We start from the raw sequence: 17,448 nt of genomic DNA on the forward strand, positions 1-17,448 counted from the left end.
GATTCTTCTTAATTAAAAAATTTAAAGTTCTCTGGGAAGAAATGATGTGGAGGCTAGTGAGAGAGGGAGGAATCAGAAATATCCCCACAGTTTCTGGCATAAGTCACAGGGTACATGGCACTATTTACAGGGAAGATTTTGGGGAGTGGTATAAGGTAGGGTGTAGTGCTAAAAAGTAAGGATTTAGTTTTAGAAATACTAGTTTTGAGTGATTTGTACAAGTTGAGATATCAAGTAGGCAGTTAATATACTAACTTGGAACTTGAGAGTTCTAGTCTGGGAATATAAATATGTCAATGGCATTTTGCTAATTTCTGTCTTGGGAAGGACAGCTTACCTGGGGCATAAATTCAGAATGAGAGAAGAAGGTCCAGAAAACCTTGAGATATACAACTGTTTTAGAGGATGGATAAAAGATGAGGAGCCAGCAAAAGAGATTGGAAAGTGATCCTGAGGTAGGAAGAAAACAAAGAGGGAATTATATAAGAGATGCTGAGAGTAGAATATTACAAGAATGAAGAAAACTTGAATGATGCTGAGAAGTCTAGTCAGATAATATTAGGTAAGTACCCATTGGAGAAGCAACATGGAATACCTAGATAACCTAAACTGGAGAAATTGAACTGGATGGTAGGAGTGGGGCTCATAATGCAATGAATTGAATAATGAACAAAATGTGAGGAAGTGGCCACTCTTTTGAGAAATATGCTTGACTCTGCAAGGGAATAGTACGGGATTAGTGGTGGTGGTGGTGGTGTGTGTGTGTGTCTGTTTGAAGAATGGTGATTCTAGAAACTTTGCTTGCATGTTCATGGAAATGATCTAGTATAAAAGAAAAGGTTAATAAGCTGCATTGTCCAATATGCTAGCTACTTGCCACATGTGGCTATTTAAATTTAAACTGATTAAAATAAAATCAAATTTAAAAAATCATTTCCCTTGTTGCATCAGCTACATTACAGATGCTAAGTAGCCACTTATGGCTAGTGGCTACCATATTGAATGGTGGAGATACAGAACATTTCCATCACTGCAGATAGTTCTGTTGGACAGTCAGTGCTGTGTTAGAGAAGAAGACAACTAAAGGATGTGACAGAGTGGGATCCAGAGGACCTGTGTGAATGGTGTTTACATTTGCTAGAAAGAAATACTTTTGCTACTATAATAGGAATAGACCAGATAGATGTAGTTTTGGTGGCAAGATGACCAGCCAATCTCTCTTTATCATTTTCTATTTCTGAATGATATATTTTGAGAGTTAAATGCTGAGAGTTTGTGTGTTGGGTGTGGGATACAAAGAAGGGAGTGGTGGGAGAAGGAAGTTTGAAGTATAAGTACTGAGGAGAGGAATTTAAGAGAAGGCTAAGAGAATTACTGGCAATGCTGAGTCCTCATTTGAAGTTGATTATGAATTTGTTATAGTTTTATCAGTTTGCTCAGTTTTGTGGTTTTCTTTACCAGGACTCAGCTGCATCTTACTGTCATGGATGAGGTAAATGTTGGCTCACCCAGGATTGTGAATTTGTCAGGTGACTGCAAAGGAAGAAGAGAGTACAGAGGAATTTAATAGTAATATTTGGAATTCTAAACTAGATGAAGGAAGTAAAAATGTGGGAACAATGTGGATAGTGGGTTTGGTACGTTGAATTATGATGAAGTCAAATAGCTTTTGTCATGGGGGATAATTGACCAAGGTTGCCAGAAGGTTCAAAGGTTATTGTTATAGGATATGGTATCTGAATTTTGTTTTTGTTTTTTTCATTTGGTGGTGGGGGGGATGGTTGATGTGGCTTTTGGGACAGTAAACTCAGGATCTGACCATGGGAATAAGAACTGCTATTAAGGCACTTTGGGATAAGGATGTTGGATTTGTTATCCATGTAGATGTTGAAGTTAAGAAAAACTGAGGCAGAGTTTAAGTCTCTTGTGATGGAGGGGAAGTGACCAGAAGTAAAAAGTGACCTCAGCAAGGAGAGAGAGGGAGAACGAAAAGGGGACCAAGTAATGACTTATAAAATGAGTGTATGATGACAATAAAAAAAGGGTTACAATGAGGGAATGGTGTCCTATTCCAAACTCCAGCAGCTAGTACCAATCCATGTAGTTTAGTATTTGAGAGGTTACCTAGCCTTATTGGGGAGAGTTGTTGGGCTAAAGCTAGTCAGTAGCTGCCTACCCAAGGCATTCCAGTGTTGTGTAGCACAAAGCTCTATTGTTGCTTTCCTGGCTTCTGGGGTTGTGATTGAAGAGAGTAACTCAGGGTTGGAGCAGCTGGTTATAGTATGGTTTATTTATAAATTGGAGAAAGCTTGCGCACTTTTTGAAAGTGCCTTGTTACTCTGCCAAAAGGTTACAAAAAGCACTGTTTTGAAGTCTAATATAGCGGGGTTTATATAATGACCCTACCACTGTTTAGTTCTCTGACCGTAGACTGTCATATAACCAACCCCACAACCTAAAATTTCACCACCTATAAAATGGGGCAGGCCACCTACAGGATTTTTGTGAGGATTTGGAAAACATAGCAAGTTCTTAATGTGGAGCCTGATACATAATAAGCACTTAGTATTAGTGATATATCTTAGCCTCAGTACTTTTTATCTAGAGTTTTTGGTACTAGTTTTGTAAAATTCTAGTTTATTTGGTACTGCTAATATTTCTCTTATGTTAAGAAATATCTAAAATATTCAAAGGAATATTTTTGGAACTACTTAAAAAATATTTTATTAAAAACATTCCTCTTAATATTCACTTATTTAATGATCAGATTAGAATGACTTGGTAAAATTGTCTTATTTTATAATAAAATGATTTTAGTTATAATTTTCTGTATAACAAGCAATTGGTATTTGAGTAATGAATAAAATAGACTTGAGTTTAAGTGCTAGCGCCATTAAATCCTGACTATTAAGTGATTTGTGGCAATTATTTTATTCGTAATTTTAAAAAAATAGTAAAATTGCTATTTACTGGTATACACATGTGTGATGTGAGGATCAGATGATTTCCTCATGTAAAAAGTAAATTATATAAACCTGGTGGTATGATGTAAACTTTGATTTTTATTCTCTTATTTTACTTTTCTTTTTTTTTTAGTTTTAAATGAGCATCTTGATAGACATATTTTCTGTTTTTGTTTTTTCTCTATGATTTATGCTTGAGATTTCAGGCTCAGTAATGACTTTAAAAATATGTGATGTTTTATAGCAACTTGTTCTCTGTTTAGAGAACCATATGGGAGTTTGAAATGTAGGTTTATTAACAAACTCAGTTGTTTCTTTTTTAGGGCTGATGGAGTTATGAGGACAATGAACACAGAAAAACTCCTAAAAACTGTACCTATTATTCAAAATCAAATGGATGCCCTTCTCGATTTTAATGTAAGTTGATTGCACCAATCTTTTGTAACTTAAGATTTTAAAAATGTTATAATTGGTTGAGGTTTTTATTTTCACAGACTCTGATTTTTCATACTAATACCCTATTTGGCTAAGTGTTTTCTATAAATGTGGGCTCAAATCAGATTACTTTCCATTTTTAAAAAAATATATATTTTATTGATTTTTTACAGAGAGGAAGGGAGAGGGATAGAGAGTTAGAAACATCGATGAGAGAGAAACATCAATCAGCTGCCTCCTGCACACCCCCTACTGGGGATGTGCCTGCAACCAAGGTACATGCCCTTGACCGGAATCAAACCTGGGACCTGTCAGTCCGTAGGCTGACGCTCTATCCACTGAGCCAAACCGGTTAGGGCTTACTTTCCATTTTTATAATTGTTTTAGATTTACCCTGATTTCGTGGGTAGTGCTTCTCTAGCTCTAGAATTAGAGGTATACAGTCATTCTTCTGTATCCATATGGGATTGATTCAAGGACCACCTGTGGATACAAAATTCACAGATGCTCAAGTCCCTTATATAAAACTAGAGGCCTAGTACACAAATTCGTGCACGGGTGGGGTCTCTTGGCCTGGTTGGTGATCGGGGCTGATCGGAGCTGTCTTGCCCATTCCCATTTGGGGCCGATCGGGGCCGGCCAGCCGGGGAGAGACTGCGGGAGGGCTCCAGGGCGTGTCCAGCCCTCCCAGTCCTGATCTGCCAGACCCCAGCAGCAAGCTAACCTACCTGTCAGAGCGTCTGCCCCCTGGTGGTCAGTGCACATCATAGCGACTGGCCAAGCGGTCAACTGAATGGTCGACTGATCAGACACTTAGCATATTATGCTTTTATAATATAGGATAGCTTAGAATTTGCATATAATCTATGCACATCCTCCCATAAACGTTAATAATCTCTAGATTACTTATAATGCTGCGTAAATAGTTGTTATACTCTATCATTTAGGAAATGACAAGAAAATAAGTCTACATGTTTAGTAGAGATGCAACCGTTGTAGGTCTTAACTAGTACATGTCAGCAACAATGTAGCTTTTTCCCCCTACGTGTTTTCTATACATGGGTTCTTGTATATGAAGCACTTACTGTACAAGCTAAAGAAAGTGATGGAGAGGTTAAGGGGTTGATCTGAAAATCTGCTTTCTTTTGATAGTGGTTTTTAGATTTTTTAAAAAAAATATATGACAATTTTCTTTAGGAATAGCCAACTTAGTATTTCACTTTTGTAGGACTCAAAGCATTCAATTATTAAGGAATAAAAGGAAGTTCAAATAGACTTGTAGCAGCCTGTTTTGTAGAAATTGCCCAAGGATATTGTGTTCTCTGGAATTTTTGTTTTAACTACCATCACTTGAACCAAGTTTCTAACTTTGTGTGTAATATATTAAATATTAGTATTTTCAAGTCTTTTCTTTGAGGGGGAGGAATCTATTTTAAGACATTTTATTTTAGAGCTTGTAAGTGCAAGTTAGTGAATGGAACCGTAGCAATTTCATGCTGAAATTGATTTTTTCCTTTAATTCTTGCTGTTGATAGTCTTTAAGTTGCTTGAGGGCAGGCACCTCTACTGTGTGTCCCCATTATCAGAGGTGTGTGACACATAAATACTGTTCAATAAATATTCAGTAAATGAATCCTGTAAGTGCTTCATAGTCTAGAATGGGTTATCAGACTATGACCTGCTGCCTGTTTTTGTACAGCTTGTGAGCTAAGAATGATTTTTACATGTTTAATAAGTGGTTGAAAATAATATTTAAAAAATAGTATTTTGACAGATGAAAATTATGAAATTTAATATTGTTTACAATAATAATATTATTAGAACACAGCCAGGCTCACTGGTTACATAGTGTATGTGGCTATTATCACGATGTAATAACAGAGTTGAATAGCTGTGATAGTGACTATATAGCCTTCAGAGTCTAAAATACAAACAGGCCCTTACAAAAAAAGTTTTCTAACCCCTAGACTAGAAAGACACAAGAGAGTGATGTAACTACTGAATGATATTTTGGTTTTGATAGTGAAGAGGGTCCAACTGTGTAATTTGTTTTCACTTTATAAAATTACTCTCTTCAGTGTTTGTATTGTACTTCATTGTATGTAACAATTTACCTTTTATGCCTATTGGGAGTGGGGGGGGGATACAGAGAAGAGAGGGGACACTAATTTTGTGTGTGTGTTAGATAATGTGTGTATCTACACATTTTTAAACCTATTTTGTAGGGTTAATGCCTAAAAAAAGAATTTGGTTCAAAGGACATAAACATTTATACTTTTAAACTATTGCCAATTTACACTCTGAAAGGGTTGAGCCATTCACATGTCAACAGGTGCCTGTTTTTCTTAATTTTTATCCAGTAATACCTTGGTCTTGATTATTTTGATACCTGCTGGTCTGGTGCTCCAAAAAAGGATAGTTTTTTATTTTATTTTATTATATCTTATTATTTTTATTATTATATCTTAATTTTATTATTATATCTTAATTTATCTGGTAAGCAAAGGTGAGCTTCTTTTCACATATTACTGGTCATATGAATTATCTGTTACTTGCTTTATTATTAGGATTCTCTCTCCATAATAGAAATCAGCCTTGTTAGATATTCTGCACATATTTACCAATTGGTTGCTTACTATTTAACTTTGTGCTTATGCTTTTATATACCTACCTAACAAATTAATTTTCATGTACTACATATCCTTGTTATCTAAAAAAGAGCTTAAAAGTTACTTTGGCTTATCCTTTTGATTCATTCCTTGAGATAAAAATAAAATTATTTTTTGTATTCTTGATAGATAAATAAGTGATTTTTTTGTTGTTACAGCATAATTCAATAACAATAAATATTGGTTATTCATGTGTAAGGTACTGCACTAGGCTCTTGATACTCAGCATATCATATAATTCTCCCAGTAACCAGATGAGATAAAATTAATATTATCATAACTATTTTGAAGATCAGTTCGTCTGTGATATTAAGAAAAGGTATATCTATATATATAAAACCCTAAGTGACCGACCATTCAGCCAGTCGCTATGACATGCACTAACCAGCAGGGGGGCGCTCAACACAGGAGCTGCCCCATGGTGGTCAGTGCACTCCCACAGTGGGAGTGCCGCTCATCTGACCGGCACCAGGCACCATGCTCACAGCTGGAGAGCACAGCAGGACCGGGATGCGCCGGAGTGGTGCAGTGCCCAGCCCAAGCCCTTGTGGGGATCGGGTTGAAACCGGCAGTCCAACATCTCCTGAGGGGTCCCGGATTGCAAGAGGGCGCAGGCCAGGCTGAGGGACCCCACCAGTGCATGAACCCGTGCACCGGGCCTCTAGTATATTTAAAAGTATCTTCTACCTAGTTTGTTTAGCTCAGTGCCTTGGTGATTGTAGTAACCATTTAATAAATATCTTTTGGTTTAAAAATATTCTGTAAGTCCTTCATGACTCAAAGTGAACATCCATCTAGAAAGGGGCTTTATTTTGCAAGTTGAAGTATTTAATGTTGAAATGAACTTATGCTAAAAGACTTCTGAGATATAGCCCATGAATTTCAAGAGTTAACGGTACTTTTGTTCTCAACTATTTATTTCAAAATTAAATTTAATGTTGTAGGATGTTTGTTTGCTTGTGGCTTTTACAAACATCTAAACTCTTTGATTAAGATTTTTGCACTCTTTGGCTGTAACTCTAATTGCAAGAAATAAATGTCTTTTTCTTTAATACATCTAAATATATGAATTCACTGTATTTTAATTTGAAGGAAGTCATTGTTATTTAAAACATAAGATCAGCTAATTTTTTTTTCTAATTGTCCCCCCAGGTTAATAGTAATGAACTTACAAATGGAGTAATAAATGCTGCCTTCATGCTCTTGTTCAAAGATGCCATTAGACTGTTTGCAGCATACAATGAAGGAATTATTAACCTATTGGGTAAATATTGCTGTAGCTTAATGACATTTTATTTCTTATCTTGTGCCCTATGGGTAACTAATATTGTCTGAGTTGTTACTTAAGGTTGAATAAATATTTATTGAGATATATTCATTTGTTGTAACAATTTATTTGGGCAGAAATTTTATACCTGTTACATATGCTAAGTTATTAAATATACTTTTACAACTAGAATGTTTAGCTAAATGAACTTTATTTTTTTAGATATATCTGTGTTTTCTTCTATCAGTTTTATAATTTGTAGAAATATAAAAATTCCTTTAAAATTAACTTGGAATTTTCTGTCCAGGAAAAATCTTATTTCTTCATAATTTACTCCATAATGAACTTTAACTATAAAATTTTTGATATTTTTTCTAAACTTAATTTTAAAATGGATAATTATTTTAAATGCATTAAACTTTTTTTTTTAAGGATGAGGTGTTTTGGGGCATTTTAGGACTATATGGTGCTTTATTGTGTATTTGATATATGGTTGATCCTTGAACAGCACAGGTATTTTTTTCAACAAATATAGTAAATATATTTTTCTTATTATTTTCTCTCTTTTTTTTGTTCTTTTGTTTTGTTAATCCTTACATGAGGATAGTTTTTTCCATTGAGAGAGTCGAAGTTGGGGGGCGGGGGAAGAGGAGGAGAGAGAGAGAAACATCCATGTGAAGCTGGTTGCCTCCTACATGTGCCCTGACTCAGGGCTGGGAGCGAACCTGCAACCCAGGTATGTGCCTTTGACTGGAAATAGAACCTGAGACCGACCTTTCAGTGCTCAGGACGATGCTGTTACCACTGAGCAACATCGTTTAGGGCTCTTACGATGTTCTGTTCTCTAGCTCACTTTATTATAACACTACAGTGTATAACAGATGTAACATACAAAATATATGTTAATTGACTGTTATTCTTAAGGCTTCCCAGTCTGTTAGTAGGTAAAATTTTGGGAAGTCAAAATTTATATGCAGATTTTCAATTGCATGGGAATTGGTGCTCCTAACAACCCTGCATTGTTCAGGAGTTAACTGTATATGGAATGCAGTTATTTTGCCTAGAAACGCTCTGTTTTTCCTAGTGGGATTTGGATTTGGTTTTCAAAGAGTGCTAAAGTGCAAATATCATATATCAAATGTGTCCACATTTCTTTTTGAGTGTTATAATTTTATGTGAGTAAAAGTATTTTTATATCTTCCTTTGGCAGAAAAATATTTTGATATGAAAAAGAACCAGTGCAAAGAAGGTCTTGACATCTATAAGAAGTTCCTGACCAGGATGACAAGAATCTCAGAGTTTCTCAAAGTTGCAGAGGTAAACTGTCTTTAAGTGACTATATTTCTTACCTGCTTTTTTGTCTATAAGTGTATATTTAATTCAATACTGAACATTGACAGGTAATTTAAAATTTATTTAAAATTAGGTAGGTGGCACACAGTAGTGTCAGCGATTTTTATAGTTGGAATTAGTCATATATTTTAGAAGATTTATTGTTTTAAATATGGTAAAGACTATTCAATGATAGTGCTAAAGTCTCTTCAGTGAGACTTGTAACTGGAGCCACATTGTTCAAAATGTTTTGTTACCCTGCAGAAGTGAATTTAGTGTATTTATTGTTTTTCAGTTATTATAAAAACCATGAGTATGGGTAGTAGAATAATCTAATTTTGCAATCTAGTTAAGAAATAATTTTGTGAAATTGTCACAAAAAAGTTGTGGTAATGCTTACAGGCGTTATCTTGCTTGTACAGAGTCAGGTCTTAAAGTGCTTTTGTTGTTTTTCTTTACCCTCTCTCTACCTGTCACCACCAGAGATGTCTTACTAGGATAATTCTGGAAGATGGCTAGGCTATAGTTATATCAAAGTAGTTAAATTGGAACTAGCAAGTTGGTGATTTTAGCTCTATTTACCATAGTGATTTTATTCTGTAGCAGATGAATACAACAGGATGGTGAGACCTTTGAAAAAAAATGTGCTTTGTGGTGTTAATCAGCTATTTTATAAAGTTTACTGCAGTTTATTTTGATTTAAAGTATCTTTCAGAGAAATTAATGTTTTTCCCATTTTTGTAGGGCCAGTCACATTAAAAGCAGAAAATAAAAGTTTGTGCTATGATTCCAGTAAATTCTTTAAATACATTTTAATTTGTTAACTTTCCCTTTTGGCCTGTTACATCCTTTGTATATGATAGTTATAACTATTGACTTAAGTTTTCAGTCCTTGTTTACCTCCAGATCTGCTGGTCTTACTTTGAGATGGAATAGACCATCTGTTCCATATTATCTGAGAAATAAGAAAATTCTCCTGCCCTAAAATACTTTTTCATGATGCTGTCTTTGGGATTGTAATTTCATTATGAGATCTTAGTTCTTGGAGTAAAAAGGCACAAGTAACATTTTTAAATGTGTTTGAAAGGGACATATGTATTAGTTATTGATTAGCTATTAAGATCTCAGTTTGAATTATTTTGTCAACTTTTCTACTGATGTCATTCTGGGGCCTGCCCTTGAGAAGAGAGAATGATTAGAAAATGAAACATAAACCCAGGGAGGGAAAGAGTTTTTTAATTTGGGTACTAGAATAATAAATAGGAATCGTTTTTATCTTCTTTTGCTGGAAATTGTCTAGTGCTTGAACATCATGAAAGCCTGTTTGGGATTGCTTTGTGAAAATAATTATATCCTGGTTAGATACCAGTTTGCATTTGTATAAAACTGGCCTACTTGAGTGAACATAGGTTTTACAAAATTGTTCTCTATGGTGATTGCCTAGGAAAGCATATTTTACTGAGGAAGACAAAGTTATTGTCATCAGGTTTGTTTGTTTTTAACTCTTTTCATGCCGCAGGAAACTTGTTTGTAGTCAGCCTTCATTCTTGCCATGAGTTTTTATCATATAGCATCATGAAGTGATGGATTTTTCAGATTATGACAAGGTACAGGTGCTAAGAAGATACGGAGATGGTAATTTAATAGTCTTACTGAATTTCCAAAAACTCTGGTTTTCCTCCTCTTACAACTTTAGAGCCATCAAATAACATCTAAGTCCCTGGAAATAATGATATATTTGGAGATTAAATATTTTTCTGAAGTCTATCTAAAATAGTGTTCACAGAACTAGTCATAAATGTCATTTTCTAGTTGTTATTTATATAACATCTTTATTATAATTTTATCTATTACATACAATGTTGCTTCTTCTTACAGCAAGTTGGAATTGACAGAGGTGATATACCAGACCTTTCACAGGTAAGTATATTTTTATATCAGTTCACTGTCTGCTATGTATTGTTAGGTAGGTGTGAAAGGCACCAAGTGAATAATATTCAGCTCATGCTAACAAGGAAATCAGTGTGATTTTTCTTGACAGATTTTAATATTTTAATGTATTGATGATAATTATTCTAGCATGATCATATAGGGTGATCTATTCCCCTCTTATATTGGTGGAGCTAGCCACTGCTATATCATTCTTTTAGTTTATTCTTTTTAATCTCTTTCCTGTCATTATCAAAAGGAAGAATTGAACTTAGAGAATGGTATTTTTAAAACAAAATGTGCACTATTGATAGAGAATTTTTTCCCCCAGTTTGTTTCCTCTGATAGGATATAAGACAAACACCCAGTTTGTTTGTTTTCAAAGGATATTTCCTTTGCCCCACTTGAAGATAGATAATTATTTTATACAGGATTTATGTTTCCTGTTTTAAACCTTCTGCTTTGGCTATTTGACTCAGGTAGGAGTATTAAATAGAGATAAACCTCAAAACATGATTTGGAAGAAGAGAGCAGGCTTTGATAATCTGTTTGAGTCCCGGCTGTGCCACTAGCTTGCCTGTGATTTGGGGAAGTTACTCTCTTTGCTTCAGTTTCATCATCTCTAAAATGGAGATACTGTAATACCCACTTCATAAGGTAGTTGGGGCGATTAAATGAGTTAATACCTAAACACAGCTTTAAGCACTCATTGTTAGCTATTACATTGATTTTATCATCATAAAAAAAATATTTTAGGGCCTGGCCAGTGTGGTTCAGTGGTTGAGCATTGACCTATGAACCAGGAGGTAACCAGGATGTTTAATTCCTGGTCAGGGCATATGCCCAGGGTTCAGGCTCAATCCCCAGTAGAGGTAGCATGCAGGAGGCAGCTGATCCATGATTCTCTCTCATCATTGATGTTTCTCTCTCTCCCTCACCATTCCTCCCTCTGAAATCAATAAATATATATTTTTTTAATTACAGGAAAGAAACTTTAAACCTGCTTTGATCTTTTTTCTGACTTTTACTGTTTTTGTTTGTTTGTTTTTACTGAATATTAGGAATGAAATTACCTGGCATAAACTATCCTTGTAACATTTGTATCACCTCTCTCCTTAAGAGACTCTTTTACCTCATTTTAAATTGCTCTGGGACATCTTTTAAATAAAGGTCTTTTTGTATTTCTCTGTACCGAACTTGTTCTGTTTCATCCCTTTGATTTCCAGGCCAAGAGTACATAATAGATCTAGTTATGGGTTATATGTAAATAAAACACTCTGCATTTGAGATAAATTGGCATTATTCCTAAGATGTGAGAAAAATCATTGCTAGAACAATCTATATCTATCTATCTATCTATCTATCTATCTATCTATCTATCTATCTATCTATCTATATAAAAGGCTAATATGCTAAGTGTCCTTCCACCCGTCCGACTGGTCACTATGCTGTGCACTGATTACCAGAGGGCAGACGCTCAATGCAGGAGCTGCTGTGACGCACACTGGCCATTTACAGAGAAATGGCAGTGCGGACCTGGCACCGACAAAGCAACACTCAGCTTCCCCCAAGTGGGACACAGGCCCCGCCACCACCCTGGAGCAACAGCCCACAAAATCGCAGCTGATGCTACCGAGACCCCATGGCCAGCACAGAAATGGTGGCTGTGGATGCTGGGTAATGACGTAATGCAGCAACACCCGGCTTCCTCTCCCTAGCAGCTAGCCTCCTTGCAGTTTCTTCAGCTCAGGAATATGACTTGTTTTACAGCCAGGTGGAAACATTTCACACTAACCAAATGTCTGTGAAGCTTTTTCCTGTGCTTCATCTCAGTTGATCCTCACAGAAGTCCTGGGGTTGGTAGATAGACTCGATGGAATCCTATTTTTCTTTCATTATCTGTAAAATGGAGATTTAGAAAGCTTAGAAACTTAACCCTACTGAAAAAAAGTAAGAAATGGTGGACCTTGAAAATGACTTCAGGTTTTCTCACTGCGCAGAATATAGTCAAACACTGCTGCAGTTAAATACTTTACCTTTTGTTCTCCCTGTGTGATCTACAATAATAATCTGCTTCGGTTGATATTTACTGCTGTGTTGCTGATAATTACCTGAAAGAGAAGTTGGGGTGCTTCACTGGGCTGGAAAAAGTTTAGCTACATCAGAAAGCAAGTCTAATTAAGCAAGTTTATTCTAGATATATAAAAGTCTAAGTTGACTTCCTCATTCACGGTACATGTAAAGCTCTCGCTGGCACCAATCGGATGCGTGTGTTTCCATCTGTCATTGTCGATCGTGAATTTGGTTGACACTTCTATTATAGAGAAAGGGCGAATAGTAATATTAAAATATTTCAATTTCCTTTCAATGTGCACGAATTTGTGCACCAGGCCACTAGTATGTATATAAACTGATTTGGCAGTTTCAGATTCCCTGTTACGCCATTTGTCAAGTCACTTTCACCTATCTTTTGTTATAAAAATATAAGACCCAGGCCAGGCTGTCATATTTCTGTACTTTATCCATGGCATTGAAATTGAGTAGGATTCACCAGCTTCCTGACCCTCCTTCCCTCCCTCTTAATTAATGATTTCTGAATGATTCAGAAATTTTTCAAAAGTGAACTAAAACAAAGCTATTTGTACTTCAGGGAAGATAATGGTGGTTATTATACACAGGAATGGAAATTTGAGATTACTTTAAAAAAATAGCAAGATGTATGTAGAAGGGATTTTGGAAATAGTTTGTTGTTATTTATCTTAACCTGGTAGTTTAATATTTGTAAGCCTCAGCTTAAACCTTTCAGAAAAATGTTAACTGTAGTTTAAATGACCACAATTTTAGTTTAGGATTCTGTAGCATAGTAATTGCTTTCTAGGTTTTCAGGTCAGATATGCTTTAGACCAGGGGTGGGCAAACTTTTTGACTCAAGGGCCACAATGGGTTCTTAAACTGGACGGGAGGGCTGGAACAAAAGCATGGATGGAGTGTTTGTGTGAACTAATATAAATTCAAAGTAAACATCATTACATAAAAGGGTACGGTCTTTTTTTTCAATAGTTTTATTCATTTCAAACTGGCCGGATCCGGCCCGCGGGCCGTAGTTTGCCCAAGGCTGCTTTAGACTCTATGTTGGCTCCCACTATGTATTAGATATATGTTCTTGGATAAGTAACTTAATTTTCACTATTCAGGTCCTTTGTTTGTAAAGGGTATACTAGTAGTGTCTTCCTCATAGCAGTGAATTTATACAAAGTAGCTAGCACAGTGCCTGTTGTGTTATAGGATTTTTTAAAATTTTAACTACTGTCACCAACATTCTCATCATCTCTGATAATAACTCTTGGGATAGTGCTTTGCCTGCTGATTTTGCAAAGGTTTTGTTAGGGTGGGTGAGTTGCACATGTGTTCTCAATTCAACATAGATGTCAATGTTATAATACAATATTTTTGGTTTTAGTTGATTTTCTACTGTATCTGCTTAGTGCTAAGGTCTTTATATGTATAGCAAATAAAGGCTGAAGGAAATTGTTTAAGTTATAATTGTTAGAGAAATTAGCTAGTTTTGCCTCTTACAGCTATTGTTAGATCCCTGTTATCCAGAAACTTTATCTCAGTATTTAGGGTAATTAAATGCCACCGATGCATTTGCTTCACTTAGTAATAGTTTTTTCTCAGATCATTGAAAAGTTGCCCTTTTGAAAGTGATTAACTCTTTATATTAAGTTGAGATTTGCCATAGAGCCTGAGAGTTTAAAAGCTAGTTTTTAAAAAAAAAAAAAAAAAAATTGAGGTAAATATCTATATCAGTGAGGTTTGATAACTATAAACATTTGATAAAAATAAATTCTATCACCTCAATTCTTGTGTGCCTTTCCAGTTACTCTCTGCAAACCACTATTTAGATTTCTAATAATGTAATTTTATCAGATCTTGAATTTAATATAAATGGAATCATGCAAGTATTTATTCCTGTGTCTGGCTTCTTTTGTTCATCATTGTGTTTTGAGATCTGTCCATGTCATTGAAAGTACCATTAAATTATTCTTTATTGCTGCATATTTACCACAATTTTGTTTATGCATTTTCCAAATGATGGACTTTTGGATTATTTACAGTTTTTTACTATTTATAAATAAAGCTACTTAAATCATTCTTGAACAAGTCTTTTCTTGAGGAGAAACACTTTTGTATCTATTTTGGGTGAATAATTAGGAATGGAATTGGGTAATTAAGGTGGATGTATATTTGACTTTATAAAAAAATCCAGATCATTATTCACGGTGGATATACTTCTACCAGCATTATATGGGAGATGCACCAATATTTGATATTGCTAGTCCATTTAACTTCAGGCATTCTAGTTGGTAAAAAGTTGTATTTCATTGTGATTTTAATTTTTATTTCTTTGATGTTAGTCTTCAGTTTCATTTATCAATAATTATTCAAAAATTAATCAGAAAGTACTTATTAAGTACCAAGAACATGCTCAACAGTATGTCTAGCTTTTAGGAGTATGGTTCTCGTTTAATAAGTTAAATATTTTAAAAATTTAAGGGTCCTCTTAAATGTTTACATAATCTTAGTTTTCATATTTTTTATTATGTTTATTAATACCCTTTACTAGGGGTGTTAATTACTAGGTCATTCTTATCTATAATAATAAAAGTGTAATATGCTAATTAGACCAGATGTCCTTCCAGATGACTGGGTCTGCAAGGGAAGCCCAGGTCCCGGGTGCCAGAGGGAAGCTGGTGTCAGCAGCCGGGGGAAGGAAGGCCTACTCTTGCACAATTTTTGTGCATCGGGCCTCTAGTCTATAATAATAAAAGCGTAATGTGCTAATTGGACCAGACAGCCAAACAACCGTCTGGACAACCTTCCTGACTGAAGCCGGGGATGCAAGGGCCAAGGCAAGCCACTGCAGCTGTGAGAACCGAGCCCCTTGCATGAATTTTGTGCATCGGGCCTCTAGTATAACAATAATAATAGTGTCATTCTTAGGTAGCTAAAATTCCATTGTTAATTAGTTCATTATTTTTGTTTCCCTCCTATGTCAGATGATACTTGATTTATTTTGATCAATGGCCTGATCATCATGAAAGTCTTATTTCTATAATTTCAGGCCCCCAGTAGTCTTCTTGATGCTTTGGAACAACATTTAGCTTCCTTGGAAGGAAAGAAAATCAAAGATTCTACAGCTGCAAGCAGGTACATTATTCTTCAGAGGGCAAAGAGCAGGAGTGATGTTTCTGAGAGAGTCGATGAATCCAGCTCAAATTCTAAGTTATTTAATGTCTCTGTATCTTGATTTAATAACTTATAAAATTGGTTTAACAGTAGTATCAGCCTCATAGAATTGCTGTGAAGGGTTAAAATGGGTTAATACATGTAAATTCTTAGAATAGTTCCTGATCTTCAATAAATGTTAGCATCTGTTAAGGTGATGACAGTGACTACTTGGTGTAGAATTGTGTTCATAGTGTGAGGAGTTCTCTTAAAGATGATAATGCATTGATTTGTATGATGTTTTATAATTATAAATTGCCTTTTTTACAAATTTGATTAAACCTCACAATAGCTCTGTGAACTATGCTAGTAATAACTCTGGGCCTCAAACCTAGGATGTCTGACATCAGATTTTATCATCTTTCTCTAATGTCAGTTCACAAGGTTAATTATTGACATACTATATTTTAATCAGTCTGTTAGGCTGATTTCCAAGACAAAGACCAATTAACTTAGGAAATTGAAAGTAACACAGACCATCATACATCAGTCTTGTAACATGATTTCTGTGTTGGGTAGTGATTGAAGTAATGTTCATGCATTCTTACAAAGATTTCTTTTTAACAATACGAAAAAATTTTGTATGAAATTCAATGAGAACCTTCTTTTTAGACTTTTTTTTATTGTTTCAGAATTTGGTGTTTTTAGCAACAAAATTTAAGTATTTGTAAGGAAAATATTGTTACTGAATTTTAATAGTTTTTAATTCTAAGTATGCTCTCTGAATTTTCTAGTAGGCGTTTAGACGTATAAGCCCAAATTATAAGGCCCAGAGATTTGAGAAAGTAATGAAAAATAAAGCCAAGGAGACTGTAAATTTGTTGGGTTTCTTGCCTTGTCTGGTGGCTTAGTTGGTTGGAGAGTACACCAAAAAAGATTGTGGGTTTGATCTCTGGTCAGGACATGTGTGAGAGGCAACCAATTGATGTTTCTCTCTTACATTGATGTTTCTCTCTCTCTAATAAAATCAATAAAAACATATCTTCAGGTGAGGATTAAAAAAATTTGTTGGGTTTCTTGCATTTCTGTGACAAGTATATTACTCGCTCCTTTATTAAATTAATTTTACATAAAATTTAAATATTTTTGCCACTTTTGTGCTTTAGAAATTAATGATGCTTGGTTTGGGATAGAATGAAAATGAATAAAGGTCATTAGAGAAGAGTAGTTCTTCAGGTTAGCATTCTTTGCCACATGGGTTTATTTTATGTAGAATTAACATTTGGGAATTTAATGTTGGGGTTTATGGTATTGGTAAGGTGTTGATATAAGGGAAAGGAAGCAGCTTACTGAGAATCTGCTAGTGAGAGATGATGCATTGTGCATGACTAATATGCTTGAAAAGGAAATTGTAATTTAAAAGTGTAGCAGATAAAGTAGGTGCCAGATGGACTGGTGACTAGAATGAAATTGACCTTCCTTTGAGGTATCCTGTGGTCCTCTGGGAACTACATCTTTGGGTATTATAAAGGAAACATATCTAGACACATTATCACTGGTACTCATGTTTTACTGTTCCTGTAGTAGCACTGCAAAAACCCAGGCTATAAATTATCGGAGTTAT

The 17,448-nt window shown here is 35.0% G+C and overlaps 1 protein-coding gene and 1 non-coding gene across 15 annotated transcripts in view; one reads left to right on the plus strand and one right to left on the minus strand.

Moving 5' to 3' along the window:
• PICALM (phosphatidylinositol binding clathrin assembly protein) overlaps positions 1-17,448 on the plus strand; it is a 111,521-nt gene that overhangs the window by 50,906 nt on the left and 43,167 nt on the right. For 13 of the 14 annotated variants that reach the window (XM_036324751.1, XM_036324752.1, XM_036324753.1 and 10 more), the window contains exons 5-9: positions 3,287-3,380; positions 7,220-7,331; positions 8,545-8,651; positions 10,545-10,586; positions 15,721-15,806. In XM_036324751.1, coding sequence (XP_036180644.1) covers positions 3,287-3,380; positions 7,220-7,331; positions 8,545-8,651; positions 10,545-10,586; positions 15,721-15,806 — 441 coding nt within the window. Of the gene's footprint in view, positions 1-453; positions 563-1,461; positions 1,493-3,286; positions 3,381-7,219; positions 7,332-8,544; positions 8,652-10,544; positions 10,587-15,720; positions 15,807-17,448 lie in introns of those variants that run through there. The other variant, XM_036324763.1, reaches the window with a different exon arrangement.
• Positions 10,926-11,037, minus strand: LOC118665584. The gene has a single exon (XR_004970687.1). It is a non-coding gene; the product is annotated as a small nucleolar RNA SNORA27 (small nucleolar RNA).

Source organism: Myotis myotis, unplaced genomic scaffold (assembly GCF_014108235.1).
Source record: "Myotis myotis isolate mMyoMyo1 unplaced genomic scaffold, mMyoMyo1.p scaffold_m19_p_10, whole genome shotgun sequence".
Taxonomy (NCBI): domain Eukaryota; kingdom Metazoa; phylum Chordata; class Mammalia; order Chiroptera; family Vespertilionidae; genus Myotis; species Myotis myotis.